We start from the raw sequence: 18,534 nt of genomic DNA on the forward strand, positions 1-18,534 counted from the left end.
TATGGTGTGTACCTCATACAGAGCGGTACCCCAGATTACCACACTTCCCGTTCCAGGCCACATTCTTCAGAGTATCATGTCAAAACCCTTAGCTCTTCGCTAGTGGGTCTCAATGCATGCCCATTGGACTGGGCCTGTTAGTGTTTGGGAGCCTGGCTCGAGTGGCCCTTCCTGAGGACACGGCATTTATTTGTTGGCAGTGGTGTTCACCTGCAGTCCTCTGAGTTCCCACTTTCAGAGAAGCCCGCTGAGCCAATGGGGTGTACGTGGTCTTTGGGCCCCGTGATCATTTGAGCATGATTTCTTTTATTCTTTCTCCGTACACTGAAACTGTCTACTTCCTTTCCGGCTGCTTTCAGAACTCAGCCAGCTGGTCTACCATGTATTATGTTAACATCTGCTCCTGAGAGAGAAACCCAGCTTGATCTCGAAGCTTGACGATTTCAGTTCTGGATCACTTACCTAATTCTAGCACAGTTGCTCAACAATCCATGTGTGAAGTTTCCACTCAAAGAAGGTTCATCTATGAACCCTTAGTCTCTGATCACATTCTCCCTTCCTCTGGTCTGGACTGGCTCTTCTTTTCCAGGTGTGAAACCTGTTGTTCTGAAATAATTCACCTATTAGCTTTGGGCGGGCATTCTTTCTTACCTAAGATTTTACCTTTGCACAATCAGGATTTGGACCCGAGAGCCATGAGTAGGACTCAGCAAAACCCTCAGCACAGAGAAACTGCCCACTCTGACCCCCAAGAGCACTCCCACTTTAGCCCAGCTGTTGCATGGACTCTTCTCACTCATCCTGTACACGAGGCAAACACACACATGCAGAATTCACACATGAGCCTCAATCCTAATTGCCTTACTGTCTTTGTTACTTCAGAGATGGCTTATCGTGAATGACACATGTTGCTGGAGTTGATAGTAAAGGGAGTACTCAGTTAGTTCTTCTGTTCTGCATTTAACAGCTACATGCATGTATACACACACACATATACACACATACACACACTGGCACACATATACACACACATACACATACACACACACTTGCACACACATACACACACACACACATACACACACATACATACACACACTTGGACTGGTCACTCAGTGTTCCTCCTTCATCAGGAACCTTTCTGGGGACACAGAGAGAAGACTGCCTTTCAACCCTCTTCAGTGGCAGCCATTCAGATGGATCTCCTGCGAAGGCCTTAATTTTTCCGTCTGATCTGTTCAAGTGACCTGGGAGACAGAAGTCCTAGGAAAATGTTCCTCTTCTCGATGCAGTGACTTTGGGCAAGTCTTTCAGTGTCTTGGGTCTGTGAGGCTCACTCCATGACTGAGAACGTTAGGTCGCATAACCTCCAATACTTCTTCCTACCCCAATACTTCTCATATTACAAAATCTCTGTGTGTGTGTGTGTGTGTGTGAGAGAGAGAGAGAGAGAGAGAGAGAGAGAGAGAGAGAGAGAGAGAGAGAGAGAGAGAGAGAGAGAGAGAGGATGGGAAGGCATTCTCAATTGCTTTTCCCCTTTATTCTTGACACAGGGTCTCACTGAGCCCAGAGCTCTCTGCTTTGAAGGGTTACCTGTGGAAGAGCTGGCCAGCAGTCCCAGGTATCCTCCTGTCTCTGCCTCCCCTGTGCTGGGGTTACAGCTGCATGGTGCTGTGCCTCTTTTTCATGTGGATTTGGGGGACCTACACTCAGGTTCTCGTGCCTGCTCAGCAAGCCCTCTCCGAACAACCACTTCCCAAGCCCCATCATCAGATAACCATGGAGAACTGCTTAGGGCTGACTGGGGCCTGATCTTCAAGGACACTGGTAGAGTTGTGGAGTTAATGCACACAAGAGTCAAGTTTCAGTAGTGATGAAATGCCCAGGCAGCTGACTGCTGAAGCTCACACTTCTGATGGCAAAGCTTGAAAATAAGGCAGAACATAGTTGATAAACAAATCTGTGAGCTCTCAAGAGGCCAAATATCACCAACAGCCTTTTGCAATTTGTTGGAGTGGGGACAGGCATCTGAAAATTGCTGATATTTACATAGATAAAACACAGTGCTCTAAGGGGATTATACTGTATCCTGGCTAAAAAACAAAACACAACAAAAATGTCCAGTCACCATATTATAAATTTAATTCCTCCAAAATTCTTATTTAGTGTCTTGGAGAAGGAGGACACGATATATAAACATTTTAAAATTCGGCTGCTCTCCAGAAGCCAGACTCCGAGGTACAGAACATCTTCCAGCTGCTGGGGGGATAACGTCCCACGTGAGGCACATTGATGTAACTAAGTGAACCATTAACTCCTTAGGAGCCAATAACGGAAACAGTCAGAGAAACCAGTCTACACAGCACCACAGGTATTTAGGCCGACGGCCACGGTTTGGGTGAGTGCTCTTGACTCTGACTCTGCTGGACGACACCTCAGACCTTACTGTCTATGCTACACACTGTAGACTGTCCAAAAGTTGCTGAAGGTTTGACCTTGAAATTCAAATATAACCCAACACAAACCTTAATTTGTTTTTAATTTTTTCATATATATTTACTTTGTTTTTACCCTTCTCTCTCCCCTTCCAAGCCCCCATTTCCTCTAAAACTCATGATGGTTTCTATAATTATTATTGATCACACACACACACACACACACACACACACACACACACACAAACCTACTCTGTTGACTTAGTATTTCTTTCTTTCTTTTTTCTTTTCTTTTTTCAGTTTATTGCATGAAGGAGTTACACTAGCCCAGATGATTACGTTATACAAACTGTGAGGTTGTTAAACTTGTGACAAGGGGCAGAAGGGAAATTCTACTCATTGCAAGGAAATCCTCACTTAAGCTTCAGAGAGCCACATGCACTTAGAACCCACGAACCTTCAGCTGGTCGTCCTTAGCCGGTCCGATCTCTATCAGGAGCTGGCATGTGTTCTTGCGCTGGTCACCCTGCAGCTGAATTACTTCTCCATATTCTGGATGCTCGGTTACAGGACCACTGCAGACACATTTCTTAAATGCCTTCCCTGGTTGCTTTCTATCATAATCATCAGCGATCCCTTGGACAGTTGTAAGGGTCTTCCTGCCGTTTCTCTGTTGAATTCTTATATGGATATAATCCTCAGTGCCAGCAGGAAGCAGGTCATCACCTTTACCTGCATCAGCAAAGGGGTCGAAAGAGTGGAGGATATGGATATTAGAGATAGGATACGATTCCTTTTCCTCGGTGGAAACGGCCTGCGGAAGGCGGCTGTGGGAGAAGGCGGGCGGGGCTTGGTGTGACCGCATCAGGAAGCAAGGTGGTTTGAGGGGAGGCAGTTGAGTCCTCTGGTGGAGAATCAGTGACTGGGGCTTGGTATTTCTTATGCACACATATGTTTAAAGCTGATCACTCGGTACTGTCAGGGACTCATACCTGAAAACAACTTCCCTATCAGCATCCATTGCTTGTCTGTAGCCCTTCATTTAGAGATGGAACCCTGTGGAATTTTTCCCATTCACACTGGCAAGTCAACTGGTGTTGCCCTTACATAGGTCTTGTTTGGGCTACCATATTGTTGAGATCCCGTGACTGCTGCATCCCTGCCATGCTAGGAGACACGATCTAGCGTTAGGAATCCGGGTTCCCCGACTCTTCCAGTCTTTCCTTTTCTTCTTCGATGATGTCCCCTGAGTCTGAGCTGTAGAGGTTGAGTTCTGGATGTCCCGGTTGGGGCTGAGCCCCAAATGGACACTCATTCTCCGCATTTGTTGTAGATCTTGGCAATAGTTTCTGCTACAGATTAAGTTTCTTTGATGTGGAACGAGGGCTCCTCTTACCCACGGGTGTAAGGATAAGCACTTGGAACATAGTAGAAACTGTACTGATTGAAGGAGATAAAAAGAGTAGCTTCCAACGCAAACTTTAAAGATGATAACGCTGTGTATCTAAACATTCTGAAAGAGATGTGGGTTTCTATTATGTTTCCTTCTTAATTCCCCTGGAGCTGATGTGTATCAACCCCAAGATCATATATTTCGTGCATTAATACATGTACATGCATCTGCATATGTCTGTGGAAGTGAACCTCACATGTGTGCAGTACCCATGGAGGCCAGAAGAGGGCATCAGATTTCCTGGAGCCTTTTCAACCCAACGATTCTTTTAACGTCATAATCATGAGAGCATGAAGACTTGAGAAGGACTAGATCTAGTGGGCTGAATGTGCTAAAGAACACAAAGGTTCAGACGGACAAGACCAGCAGCTTTGGAGACCGGTGAGCTCAGTTGTTAAACACGCGTCGCAGACTAGGTCGCCAGCGGTAGATTTAAGATGTTCTTACCACAGGAAAGACAGCGGTGCGAGCTGAGCGGTTATTAATTGATCCGTTCATTGCATCGTGTATTCGTGTATCAAAACATCACATGGAAGGCAGACAGATGACAGTCAGGCAGACAGACTGATGGCAGATAAAGGAATCGATGTTTCCATAGAGTCACAGATTTTTTGGAGGAAAAAGAAGTTGTTGAAGAAGAATGATTTTTTTTTTTTTTTTTAATTCTGGGATTTCCTCCTTTCCTGCCCTTTCTGGGGTTTCAAACACTTTTCCTTGGTCACAGTCACTGAGAATTCCAAATATTAGACCCAAGTCTCAGGAGAGAGCCAAACCCTGTGGCATTAGAATAGCTTTAACCAGCTCTTTAATCCTTAAAGGTTCTTTGGAGCGTTCACCGTGTGTAGACGGCTTCACCTGGTGCCTGGCCTGCTCTTCTTCCCTCCTCTACTGCTATCTGCTGGTGGTAGAGATGCAATGTCAGAGCCACATCTAGTGTGTGCGCGTGCCTGTGTGTGCACCTCCATCACTTTCTAGCTTGTCCTTTGAGACAGTCTCTGGCTGAACAGAGATTCCACTGAGTGAGCCCCAGGGCTCTTGTCTCCCCAGCACTTCTGAACTCAAGGCTTCTTTTAAACGGGTGTCATGGATCCAGACTCGGGCCCTCATGCCTGTGCCTCAGGCGCATTGCCAACTGAAAAGTCTCTGCAGCCTCTGATTAATTCCACGTCTGAAACAGGACGCTGCAAACGGATTCTCGACCCTGGCTAGGTGTGAGGCTCACACGGGGCATTGCAAATGCTGATGGTGAGTTACCGCTCTAGAGATCTAATTTGTTCTGGTCTGAGGAGGGCCACTGGTGTTCTTTGTGGAAGAATTCTAATATGCAGCATGGCTTGAGACCCCTGACCTCACCAATCAAGTCTCACCAGAACACACAATGTGTTGGTATATATAACTGAGAAAAATCTGCATTCAGTTTTTCTGTATCTACACCAGGGCTCCAATTCATTTCATGCACTTAATACAGTCTATTTCAGCTCTATGTGGTTTTTATGGCTTGAGAAGAATTGAAATCAATTATTTTCTCTGCACGCTTTCAGGGTTTCCTCAGACTAACCAGGAATCCAGCCCAAACTAAGCCAATGTTATTATTTTTATCATGTTTCATATTATATAAACAAATTCTAAAAATAAAATGAGCTATAAAAATTCATAATTCAAAAGGTGGGTTTTCCCTTTAATGTTCTTATAAACTTAGCATTCCTTTGCCATGAGTTCTAACAGTCCCAGAGACCAGAGGCCTGTTTTCTTAGCTGGTGAAATGAAAGGCAATTCATTTGAGATTTGATTGCTGTCCCATCATGAGAAAAACAGAAAATGCTCAAAATAAGAAAATAATATAAGCTTTACACACACAAACACACTCATACACTCACATACACACTCACCTACACTCACACAAACTCACATTCACACACACTCATACACACACACACTCACACACACACATCCCCCACACACTCACTCACACATACTCACACTCACACACACTTACTCATACAACACACACACACACTCACACACACCCCCACAGACACTCACACACCTACTGACACACATACACACTCACTCACTTACCCACACTCACCCAAACTCACACTCACACACACACACTTACACAATACACTCACACTCACACTCACTCACACACATACTCACACACACTCACACACACATTCACACACATATTGTGTGTAAGTCATATGCATTTTCACATACAGTATTACAAATGGGTAGTAAAAGGGTTTGTTTTCTTGGAAGTGAATTTTAAAAGATGGTTAAAGAACATCAATTAAAAGGGGTAAGCATTTATTCAGTTTTACCAAGAGATTTCCCACAAGTCTGTGGGTCAAGAGGCTTACCCTGGCAAATGACAACCAGATGATCATGTGATATGTTTATTCTTGGGATTGTTGGCATGTTTCTTAACCTGTTGATGGATATTTTTTCATCAACAGATGTCCCTGTGAGACTCTGTCTCTGTGGCCTGCTAGAGTCTCTCAGGTTAAGGAAACAGTGCTCTTTATTGAGAAAACAAAATTCAAAACAAACTTCACCAAAAGTCAAAGCAAGTAAGCAGAAGAGGAACCTAATGTTGTTGTCCCCCTTGCTGTGTTTGTTGTGGTGGTGGTGGTAATGGTGGTTGTTATTGTAGCATTTGTTGTTGTTATGGTGGTGGTAGTTGTAGTGGTTGTCATTATTGTGGTATTTGTTGATTTTTGCCTCTTATTTTGAATTTTAAAAATGTTATACACATATACACACACATACATACATACACACACACATACACACATCCACATGCTTGCTAAGAAGTAATGGTTTCGCAGAATTATGTGTGAGGAAGGAGCATTGCTGATTTCTATTGAGAGAACAGAAAAGCCACCTTTTTAAATAATGGAATATAAGCCATTCCTGAGCAGATCGATTGAAGATTTACTGATCTTAAAAAGAATCCCCATAAATACAGCTCTTACAAAAGGGAAGGAATGTATTCTTCAAAAAATTAAAAATGGAACTACCAAATAACGGAGCCATCCGGGGCTGGGCACACAGCCAAGAGAAAGTAAGTCACCATGTCAAGGGGACATCTGCGTGTCCATGTGTACAGCCAAGAGATGGACATACTATGTGTCCGTCCATCAGTTGGTGAATGTGTAAAGAAAATGTGAGGGCTAGAGAGATGGCTCAGTGGCTAAGAGCTCTTAACCGCTGCTCTTTACCAGAGGAACCAGGTTCAATTCCCAGCACTCAAACAAACAAGCAAACAAACAAACAAAACTGTCTGTGAAGAAAATGTGGTATGAAGTTAAATACTTACTCGGCTACACAGAAGAATGAAATTGTGGCAACATGAATGGAACTGGAGACCATTGAGTTAAATGAAGCAAGTAAGACACAGAAAGACAGACGCTGCACTTTCTCGCTCCTGGTGAATCTGCAAGAGCAGATCTCTTGAGAGTAGTCTGGTGATTAGCAGACACTGGGAAGGAGAGGAGGGTGGAGGAGGGGGAGGATAGGAGAGGAGAGAGGAGAGGAAGGAGGGGGAGGGGGAGTGGAGTTTATGAAAGAGTTCCTGGGGACAGCCAGGTAAGAATAGGAAGCTTCTGGGTACTGAGTACTGAACATTTAAATAGCTAGAAGAAAGGGTTTTGAAACATAATAAAACAAAACCAGGAAGAGTTGTTAAATGTTTGAGAGATAAGTGCATTGATGTAAATCTTATACAAGATATACAATGTATCAACCATTACATGGTTCCTAATTAGCATGTACAGCTGTATAAATCTTTGTGTGTCAATTAAAAATCTAAACAGGAGATGGCTCAGTGGTTAAGAGTACTGGCTGCTCTTCCAGAGGTCTTGAATTCAATTCCCAATAACCACATGGTGACTCACAACCATCTGTCATGGGATCTGGCGCCCTCTTCTGGTGTGTCTGAAAAAAGCTACAGTCTACTCATAAAAAAAAAAAAAAAACCTAAACAAAAAGAAATTCAAAGAAGAAGCAGCTTGGGCTCACTTTGTCTTTTTACTCTTGTCACCCGACTTCAGGTCAGAAAGTTCTGTGTGCTCATTTATTTCCATGGCTCAAGCTATGCACTGCAAAACTAGAGAGATGTGGTCTTGAAATAATTTGCAAACACCCCCTCCCTCGTTCAGTCTCTTGGCTTTGTTTGATCTAGAAGATTAAATTATTGTCCTGTGAAATTAGAAATATTGTGATGTTGAGCTTAACCAATCATTCAGGGCAGAGCTAGGGAGGGATGACGTGGCTTAAATTTTTCTGTTCAAATTGTTTTGCACATGGAAGGAAATCATTTTAATGCCCTCTGATACTGAAGAGTAAACACCTGGTACACGATTCCTGATTGGTGGTGGTATCAAGCAAAAAATGTATCATTTAAATGCACCGGCGCACCTGGGTTCTATTTAAGACTAAGCAGGATTACTCACAGAGACCCAGTGTACTGAATTTAAGTATCACCAAATTGTCTGAGAGGGAGAGCTAAATTTGGAGAGCAGAATTAAAGCTCAGAGTGAGGGGGTGACGTAGAGAACCTGCCTGCATGTACAGTGAGTCACCCAGGGGGACTGGACTGGGTCTAGATGTTAGCTTGCTGGTCACCAATATCTTATTAGGTTGAACTCACTGGCGACATTACCTTCTCTGTCATTCTTTTTGTAAATGTCACCCTCTGAAAAATTTCCCCAATGTCTTGCCTTTTCTAAGCAATGCACTTTAATTATTCGAAATGTTAAATTCCAGAGCGGCTGACAGCCGAAAGACGTTGCTAGGGAATGTCTAATCCATTCCAATTACCTTGCAGACATGAAGTAGAATTATGAAGTGAAAAATATTTGGGACCTTCATAAGAGTTACACATATGGGACTGCTATTTCTCGGGACAAAAAAAACCAAGTTAGTCAAGAGATTGCATTTGTCAGAAAATGAAAGCCAAGATAATTCCGGCAAAAGCACACTCTAGAGTTCAGGAACAACAGCAAACTCTCAGGAGGTTATGATGTCTGTTAAATGCGTTCAGACTCTTTTGTTTGCTTTTGTGGTCTGGTGTCATTTAGTTCAGGCTAGCCTCAAACTTGCTATGTAGCTAAGGCCGGCCTTGAATCCCTTGTTTTGGGATTATGGGCACAAGCCACCACGCCCTGCACATTTGAACTTTATGGGTAATTTAAATGCCTGCATTTAACCCAGGGTACACTAGATTTTCCAATTACGTTTTAAGACAATGATATGCTAAGCAGTATGCATATTGTTGAAGAATTATTTTCAACTCAGAAGGCCGCTCAATTAAAAATTCACTAAAAATTTAGCAGAGAACATACTCTTGTGCAGAAATATGGAAAACAGATCTGTCGTAATTCCTGTGCCTGTGTTGATGATTACCGACCTAAGTGCTCCGTGAGAGCAGAAAGCTTGCTCCTTCCATCCACTGCTGATTGCTCTGCTGTTCCGTCTAGTACAGGGGGCAGCAGGCATTGGAAACAGGCTGGAGTGAAGAGCTTTCCTCAGATATCCCAAGTCAGCAAACCCAAAGCTATAAAGACTTTATCCTGAATAAGTCTGAGTGTTTAGAGCTTCGATTTTATTTCCAGCTTCAGGTACAGGTTGGGCATCAATTTGGAAGTCTGAAAGGGACTTTTCGATGTCTTTTTTATTTGCATTTGTATCACATGTGCACACACACACCTGTGTGTGTGAGTTCAGTGTAGGTACTGGGTACCAAACTCGGATCCTCTTCAAGAGCAGCAAGCATCCTAATCCACAAAGCCATCACTCCAAGCCCCTAGGAAGGGATTTTAGTTTTGATGCTCATTGATTAGTGATTTCAAACCTTCAGACTGCCAGAACTGACAATATTCAGAAGGGTGGTGTTTTCCGTATGTCTTCAGCGTGGCTTGTATATAGCTGGTATGTACATTTGCAGGGGAGCCGACAACTTAAGTTTCTATTTTTCTGGAACGATGGGCATCTGGACAAGGAAAGACATAAGGACTGAATAGATCGACATACTGTTACTCAGTCCTGTTGCGCTGATTAAGTTTGGTTTGATTTCTGGACCCGAGGGGAAAATAGTTAGCATATGGAAAATTTCTGGGCAATGCCTTCCAGCCTCCAGGCATTTTCAAATAAAACACTGCATAATTTCTCATGTAGTTTTAAGCTTGTTTCATGTGTGCTCTATCAAGAAACTATGGCTGCTAAGCATTTTAATACCAAGACCCTTCAAGGACCATATAGGGTGATGGTTATTAGCTAAACTTGCACCATTCTGGTACCCACAGGGCTGAATTCTCACAGGAAGGCAGCAGAGAGAGGCAGCCAGGGGGAGGAAACCAGTGCAGGGAATATACTTCCAGATTCCTCAACACTCCTTCCTCAAACACACTTTTCAGATCTGACTTTCAACTCTTCCTTTCCAAGTAGGGCTCTCCATATCTAGAGCCTGGGGGTCAGAATTTCCCTGTTTAAGAAGATGTGGAAGTGTAAGCTGAATTAACCCTTTCCTCCCCAACTGGCTTCTCGGTCATGATGTTTTGTGCAGGAATAGAAACCCTGACTGAGACAACCACTGACAGAGTAACACCAAAGCCTCTCTCCTAAAACTTTTTGATAGGATAGCAGATGACATTGTATTATTATCAAAAGGGCTTAAAGAGATTGGCAAAGGAATAAAAATCTGAGAGAAAGAAACAGGGTGGGGGGTATTAATAAGTAAAAGAGGAAGTGAATCCAAAATAGCGGCAGAATTTGGAACTGTGGGAATGAAATTAAAATAAAATTTCACCATAAAGCAAAACAAACAAACAAACTAAAACCATCTTTTCCCAAAGACCCTGGAAAGCACTTTTTCAGAAACATGACTGGAATGTGCTCTCTCCTGGCTTCCATTTGTCTGTTGAATTAAGGAAACAGACCTCACTAATCAGTCAAAATCCGTCTTCTTCTTCTTTCCCGTGTGTCACAATAGGTAGATTGTTAATTGTAGGAGTTTTTCCATATTAGCCCAGAAAGAGGAAGAAAAGATAAACTTACAAGGGGGAAGTAAAGGAGGCTCTGGAAACCACCTTGATTTTATGCTGGTATCAGAGTAAAACAAAGAAAGTGTGACCTCTACTGAGGATGCCCAAATGAAGAACCCTGGTGGCTTTCCAAAAAAGACCCAGGGACAGGAGCCAGATGTGTTTTTCTGGGGGCTGAGGGGGGAGGGGCGGCGGGTGGAGATGGGACGTAGCTTTTCAAGCTTGGGGGTGAGTAGCCTTAAGATACTCCCTGTCATGGCTCAGTTAGCCCTGCTTGCTTTTGTGGCCTTCAGAGGACCCTTAGGTCAGTTGCCCGCAACAATGTCATCTGGCTTGCAACTTTCTTTAACAATGTAATTTCTTAGTTGCTTAGTTGAAGCAACTAAGTGTCAGGTCAGTGAGACCCTCAAAGGCTAAGTCACCAAGCAGTGCGTGAAGTCTGGAGACAATGCGGGAGCTCTGACCTCTCTCTGACCTCTCTCTGACCTCTCTCTGACCTCTCTCTGACCTCTCTCTGACCACTCTCTGACCTCTCTCTGACCTCTCTCTGACCACTCTCTGACCTCTCTCTGACCTCTCTCTGACCTCTCTCTGACCTCTCTCTGACCTCTCTCGTTTTTCTCTCCTATAAAATGGTGCTGATATTACTCACCTTGAAAGGGATGAGAAGATGAAAGGAAATGAAATTTTTCTTCTAGTCCAGCAGATGCTTACACAGACCCCCACCAGCCTCCTATACTTAGAGGTGCTGAGCCTCATCTGTCTGTGGCTTGAACCCAACAGAAGACCTTCCTGTTGAACCTGTGCACCAAGCACTTCCTGTGCATGACACAGCACTGTGGGATTGTGGCGTCCAACTTCAGCTTCATAGACAACTATCATTATTCTTAGCCATACTTCAAGAGCCTTCAATTTAAAAAGTGTCCCTAAAATGTGGCTTTCCAAATCATAAAGGCTCTACAGATTTGCTCGGGGTAACAGAGTTTACCCTCCGTGTCCAATGGCTCCACATCTGTGCAACTACAGATTGAAAATATTTTTTGGGAAAAAACTATGTCTGTGTTAAACACATGCACTTTTTAAATATGTCATTATTCTCTAACAAAACAGTGTAAGTATTCATACAGCACTGACATTGAATTTAGTATTATAGTGACCCAGAGGAGATCCAAAACATATGCGTGTGGGCTATATGCAAATGCCGCATTGTTCTATAAAAGGGACTTGCGTGTCTTGGATTTGGGTGTTTCCGGGGACTCCTGGACCAATTCCACAGGGAGGAGAGGCATAGAAACATAGATGGGCGATTTGCTCTGCCTGGATGGGGAAGCGTGACGTGTGAGCTGGACTCGTGAGCTCGGTGTTTGCCAAATAAATTAATTCTGAATTTAAAATGTCCTCAGCATGGCAGTGATGTTCCCGTCACTTCTCCTTTGATGTCTGATGCAGAGAGTTCTAGAGTTCTCTGTCGCCTATATTCTTAAACCTAGCAAGCTGGGAGAGAGGGATTGCAGGAAAGAGGATGTAAGTACGCACACTTTTTTGGCAATTGTGAGTAAGGTGTGAATCTCTAACAGCCAACGTGAGCTCTACTAAGGAGGCCTCATCCTCTGACTAATGGTGACATCAGTAGCAGGTCTGTGTATACAGCACAGCAACTATAGATCCCATCAAATGTTCACAACACTAATAAATCCCCAGCCTCGCTCCAGCAGGGCTTATGTAAGCTGGGAGGGATTTGGCAGAGTCCCTCGCAGTTTCACACACTTTGTTTGGAAGTGTAAGATATTAATTACAGACAAAACTGGATGGCATCACCCATCCGCGTGACAGCATCATGCCAACCATCTGCGGCGGTGGAGACCAGTTTCTTCCTGAAGCTCCCCCGTCCTTGCCTCAGAGTCTCCACCTTCCACTTAGCTCATGCCAGGGTTTCTGGTTTCTTAGGGCGAGCTCTGAGATCTTCTAAACAGTGTTAACTGGGTGGTTAAGACAGTAGAACTAAAAGATTGCTTATGAGAATTGATTAGCAAGTTGCCTTCCCTTGGGACCCAGGAAAATCCTAGTGGTCTGAACTGTGCAAAGCTGAAGTCACTGGCCTCTCAGCGGCCTCTAGAGCAGGGGTTCTCAGCCTGTTGGGACCTTTTAGGAGGTCACATAAGAAATATCGTGCATAGCAGATATTTACATTAGAATTCATAACAGTGACAAGATCACAGATATGAAATAGCAATGACAATAATTCTATGGCTGGGGTCACCACAGCATAAAAAACTATAATGAACCGTCACAGCATTAGGAAGGTTGGGAACCATTGCTACAGAGGACCATGTCTGAGGAGACACCTTGGAACAGCAGAGCTTTATCTCAAGTCATCTGTGCCCAGATCTGGAGGAGTGGAGGGACACGTTATCTCAGGAACTTCTTTTGTGGTTTTTCTACTTTCTCTGTGATGTAGCTCTGTGCATCCTGCTTTCTAGACTTGGAGGAGCTGTGGTTTGAATTCTACCTCTGCTATGCTCTCCCCATCCATAGCCTTAAGTAAGTTAGGATTTCACATCTCTGTGCTTCAGGGGTAATCAGTCTTGACATCATAAAATGGGTGAAGGGTTCTGTACAGTGTACGTATGATTAGTGCCCCGCATGCATGCATAGTGTCCTACATGCATGGATAGTGCCTCGCATGCATGGATAGTGCCCTACATACATGGATAGTGTCCTGCATGCATGGATAGTGCCCCGCATGCATGGATAGTGCCTTACATGCATGGATAGTGTCCTACATGCATGGGTAGTGTCCTACATGCATGGATAGTGCTCTGCGTGCATGGATAGTGCCCCGCGTGCATGGATAGTGTCCTACATGCATGGATAATGCCCTGCATGCATGGATAGTGCCCTACATGCATGGATAGTGTCCTGCATGCATGGACAGTGCCCTACATGCATGGATAGTACCCCACGTGCATGGATAGTGCCCCATGTGCATGGATAGTGCCCCACGTGCATGGATAGTGCCCCACGTGCATGGATAGTGCCCCGCGTGCATGGATAGTGCCCCGCGTGCATGGATAGTGTCCTGCATGCATGGATAGTGCTCTGCGTGCATGGATAGTGCCCCGCGTGCATGGATAGTGTCCTGCACACTGAGGGCACCCAGCAGCATGAGTTCTGATTGCCACCTGTTGATCATGGCCTTCTTCCTTTCTAGAATCTAGTGTGTTGTTTTCTAATTATTCTTGGAGTAGTTTTATCCCCAGTCTTATTTCCGGTGCTCCCATCTATCACATAAGAGACAAGAGGCCAAGATCAAATACACAACAATAATAGTACTCTGCCACCATCTAGGCAACTGAGCCCCAATTCAGCACCCCAGAACACCCCACCCCAAATTAAACATGGATAAAATAAATACATTAAAAACCTCTCACACTGTGCACTGCAGATTCTTGGCATATTCGCAGATGTAACAAGCCCCAAGATCTGCTTTATAAACCCACCCTTAAACAGAGAAGCGCTAAGAATGTCAGAAAAATGTTAAATTTGGGAACAATGGTTATCATAATCTAAGAACTAGACTTAGACTCTGATGGTTCTCAAGTGACAATGACATTGGAGCTGACTGTGGTAGGAGCAGTGTCCCATGCTACCAGACAGAAAAACTGGTAAGTCTTTCTGTTCAGAACTCCCGGTTGATCTCATAATTGAGACCGACAGAAGTTCAGACTAGCTACCTACCAGGTTCCTGTTCTGGAGCACATGACCACGACACCCCACTAAGAGGACTGTGACAACCAGTCAGCATAAAAACCTACATTTAGAGGGGCTGGAAGAGAGCCTTCTACAGGAGACTTGGGTGCAGCTCTGTATGGTGAACCATTCCCCCCAATTCCAGCCCGTTGGTCCTTGATGAAGGACCACGCTAATGAGGTATCTAGATGGAACTGAGTCTTTAGCCAATGAACTTCTCTTCCTAGGCACCTCTTCCTGCAAAAATATATTTAATTTCTGGTTTACCCTGAGCAAGAGGTATGCATCCTCATCTCCCATGAATAAAAGTTTGGACATCTGGTCCTTCAACAACTGGTCCTTCATCAAGGACCGACTGGGAGGGGCCTGGGCTGGCTTGCCACATAGAGCTGCGCCTAAGTCTCCATAGAAGACTCTCATCCAGCCCCTCCATGCTCCTGGCACTCCCTGGAAGCTCAGCCACATCCTCCCCTCCTCCCAGGCCCAGGCCTATAGGGTTTATTGAGCTTAACTTGGCCTGTAGGCTCCTGTTCCTAATACCTCGGAAGTCCCTAGCGGATGGTGTCTGGGTGCACAGGAGTCTGAGAACCAAGACATTCGTCCTCTCACCCCCTCATCAACTTCCGACCCGCACCTTTCTCACCCTGAGAAACATGGGCTGGGACCCCATCTTAGACTGTGTTTCAAATACTCAGCCCTCCGGCATCCCATCATGGAGACAGAAACACAGGACACAGGACACACCTTGGTCAGCAATTCGCTGCCGAGTTGTACACCCTGTGACTTCCTGTTTTCCTAACAGCTCCTAAGTGTGCTGCCAGAAACTTTTTAATTGTTGAGAAAACAAGTTACATGGACAAGTCCCATAGCTTGGTTTTCAAATTGATTATATGATTCCAGAAAGAAGCAAGATAAAACAAAGCCAACGTTACCAGAGTTATGGATGTGAACATTTTATTTGAAAACACTCTCAAAACTGAATAATGTTTATGAATGATCACTTAACACAAGTTGTAGTGATGGTTTTGTTTTTTTTTTTTTCCTTTAACATGTGTTTTATCAAGCACCGTATTTATGGACTGGGAGTATGGTGGTGAATAAGATGTAATTGTTCTCCTCTTGGGACGTACGATAGGGAAAGTCTGTCTAGTAGACCCTTCTATGAAGAGGGAAAAAGTTTGTTTCTGTGCATTCAACACTATTACCAGTTCCCATAGAAGGTTATCAAATACTCCATGTGTGACCAACATGGTTAAAATGGAATTTTACATTTATTTAATTTTGATCTAACCTAAATAAAGCCAAATAGCACATGTGGCTGGTGGTGATCATATCAGGCAGATCAGTCCCAGGGTCAAGCATTGGGAATGTAAGGTTTGCCAGAACCATCTAGTCAGAGTGATTCAGAGAAGGGTCCCAAGGTCCTATGATTATTAGACAAAGATTTCATTAACTCAGACATTTTAAAGAGCTTTCTCACTGAAACACACGTGTTGCTCAGCCACAAATCCGACATCAGCAAAGAAGGCTGATTTGATCCAGCCAAGTCTGAAAGCCCTGAGGCCTGTTTACTGCTGAATATTCTTCTCATCATCCCAAAGGAGAGTCATTTGGCACAGCCCTGAAGTGGGGGAGAGGGGGATGGTGGCAGAGTCACTATGACTCCCTCACATCTTCATTCCTTGCTGGACACGTGTGTATACAGTACACACAAACATACAACTGTGTGGTAAGTGGTAACCTGCTTTCCACACAGGAAAGGATGCAGAAATGCCAACAGCTTTGAGTGTGATTACATGTACTTGGGCCCGCACATTCATTCTCTCTCTTACCAGATGTTCTTTGGAATTCATTTTGAATGGTTTGCATCCCCAGCAGGGAAAACCAAATGGAAACCTCCAGATACCCTTGAGGTATGTTTGGAGGATGTGGGGAGGTGGTACTCCAACATCCTACTGCAGGCTGTGAAGTGGGGAAGGTTGAGGAGCTGGGGGTCCAGCATGGAGTTTGGGGGTGGAGGTATATTATAGTAAGTCTTTCCACATTTCTGAGCTCTGGCTTCTTCCTCAGCCAGACTAAGGAGCCACATCAACTCAGGCTTCTCCTAGTTTCCTTTCTGTTTCTCTGATAAAAACACTTTGACTAACAGCAATTTAGGGGAGCAAATGGTTTGTTTTGGCATGCCGACCACAATCTATCACTGGGGAAACTCTGGGAAAACTACTGTTTTCTAGTTCACTCACAAGCTCATACTTTCTTACATAGCCCAGGACCACCTACCTAGGGAATGGTGCTGCCCACAGTGGGCAGGGACTCCTACACCAATGAGCAATTAAGACAAAGACAATCTCTAAGGGCATACTCACAAACCAATCTATGCCCTGAGATTCTGTTCTCATGTGACTCTAATCTATGCCAAGTTGACAGTTAAAGCTAACTAGAAAAAGGCCAAAGATGAGACAGCCAAGCATGCCTCCAAGGCGTTCTTATTTTCTCCTTACTGTTTATGTGGATCCAAGACAGGGCTATGTTTCCTAGCGATGACTGAACCAGGCTCTTGCCAGCATCCACGAGGTTACATACCTGGAAAGTGTCAATATGGATATCAGTGAAAAAGATCACAGATGGGGTGTTCACCGCGGATGTGTCCATGGGTAGCAAAGAGTATGGGAATGGTGTGGTTCATTTTGGTGAAATTGTACGGCACAAGACACAACCTTTGCCAGGACAAGCCTGTGTAACGGTCTTTCATCAGGTTCTTAGGTTGTACTCTCATCTTGATGACAGATAAAGACAAAAATCTCCATTCCCAGGTCTGGCATTGTCCTGTGGTTACAGAGGAAGTGAGGATAGTCTCTGAGGAACAGCACAGAGAACAGTGAAGTGGTGGTTGGTCCTGTCAATCAGGAAGTAACCCTCCAGGCCCGGGTTGTGTTGCACTCCACAGAGGAGGAAGCAAGGGGAGAAGCAGAGCTGTTTTCCTCAGAACCAGCTCCCACTTGGAGGTGGGTGGGGCTCCCTGTTGGAGGTGGGTGGGGCTCCCTGTTGGAGGTGGGTGGGGCTCCCAGTTGGAGGTGGGTGGGGCTCCCTGTTGGAGGTGGGTGGGGCTCCCAGTTGGAGGTGGGTGGGGCTCCCTGTTGGAGGTGGGTGGGGCTCCCTGTTGGAGGTGGGTGGGGCTCCCTGTTGGAGGTGGGTGGGGCTCCCTGTTGGAGGTGGGTGGGGCTCCCTGTTGGAGGTGGGTGGGGCTCCCTGTTGGAGGTGGGTGGGGCTCCCTGTTGGAGGTGGGTGGGTCTCCCTGTTGGAGGTGGCACATCATCCTCTGCCTCCTTCAGCACTGTTGAAAACTTGATCCTCCTCAAGAAGAGCAAGTTCTAAACCTGCCTCTCCACTGAGGCCCTGGGATGATTCATCAAGGAACTGTGTTCCTTTGGGACACATCCCTTGGGAGTGTATTAAGATGCAGATTCCAGACTCCTACACGAGTGCTGCCATATTGGAATTTTGGGTTTGGAGTCTGCCCTGCAATTTCATTTTGAAAGCAAACATTTTGAATAGGAGAAGCACCCAGAGTGTGATCCTCACAACAAGACCTTCTCACTCCATGGCAGGAAGGAAGTTCTGGGGTTGGGGGAGGGTGGCAGGCTGACAGCGTGCTAGGATGACCAGCAGTCATGTTTATGTGGATGGTCAGCCCTTGAGGGCACACAGAGAACAGAACCCGTAAATCCATCCCCACAGTTGGTTTCAAGCAGTTTTACCTTGATGCTTATTGATTTTCTGACTGAAGTGGCTTGATTTATTATTTATGAGATTGGAAGTAGTCATACATGCACATTATTTGTTTTCCACG

At 44.8% G+C, this 18,534-nt stretch overlaps 1 protein-coding gene across 1 annotated transcript; it reads right to left on the reverse strand.

Annotated features, from left to right (window-relative positions):
- Positions 1–2,877: 2,877 nt before the first annotated feature.
- LOC308416980 (eukaryotic translation initiation factor 1-like) lies at positions 2,878–3,300 on the reverse strand (the record flags this gene model as incomplete). Its single annotated transcript, XM_080912072.1, has 1 exon — positions 2,878–3,300. The coding sequence occupies one exon, from the start codon at positions 3,298–3,300 to the stop codon at positions 2,878–2,880; it is 423 nt and encodes a 140-aa protein (XP_080768198.1).
- Positions 3,301–18,534: the final 15,234 nt, after the last annotated feature.

The sequence above is a fragment of the Micromys minutus genome (genome assembly GCF_963924665.1).
Source record: "Micromys minutus genome assembly, chromosome: 2".
In the NCBI taxonomy this organism is placed as follows: Eukaryota; Metazoa; Chordata; class Mammalia; order Rodentia; family Muridae; genus Micromys; species Micromys minutus.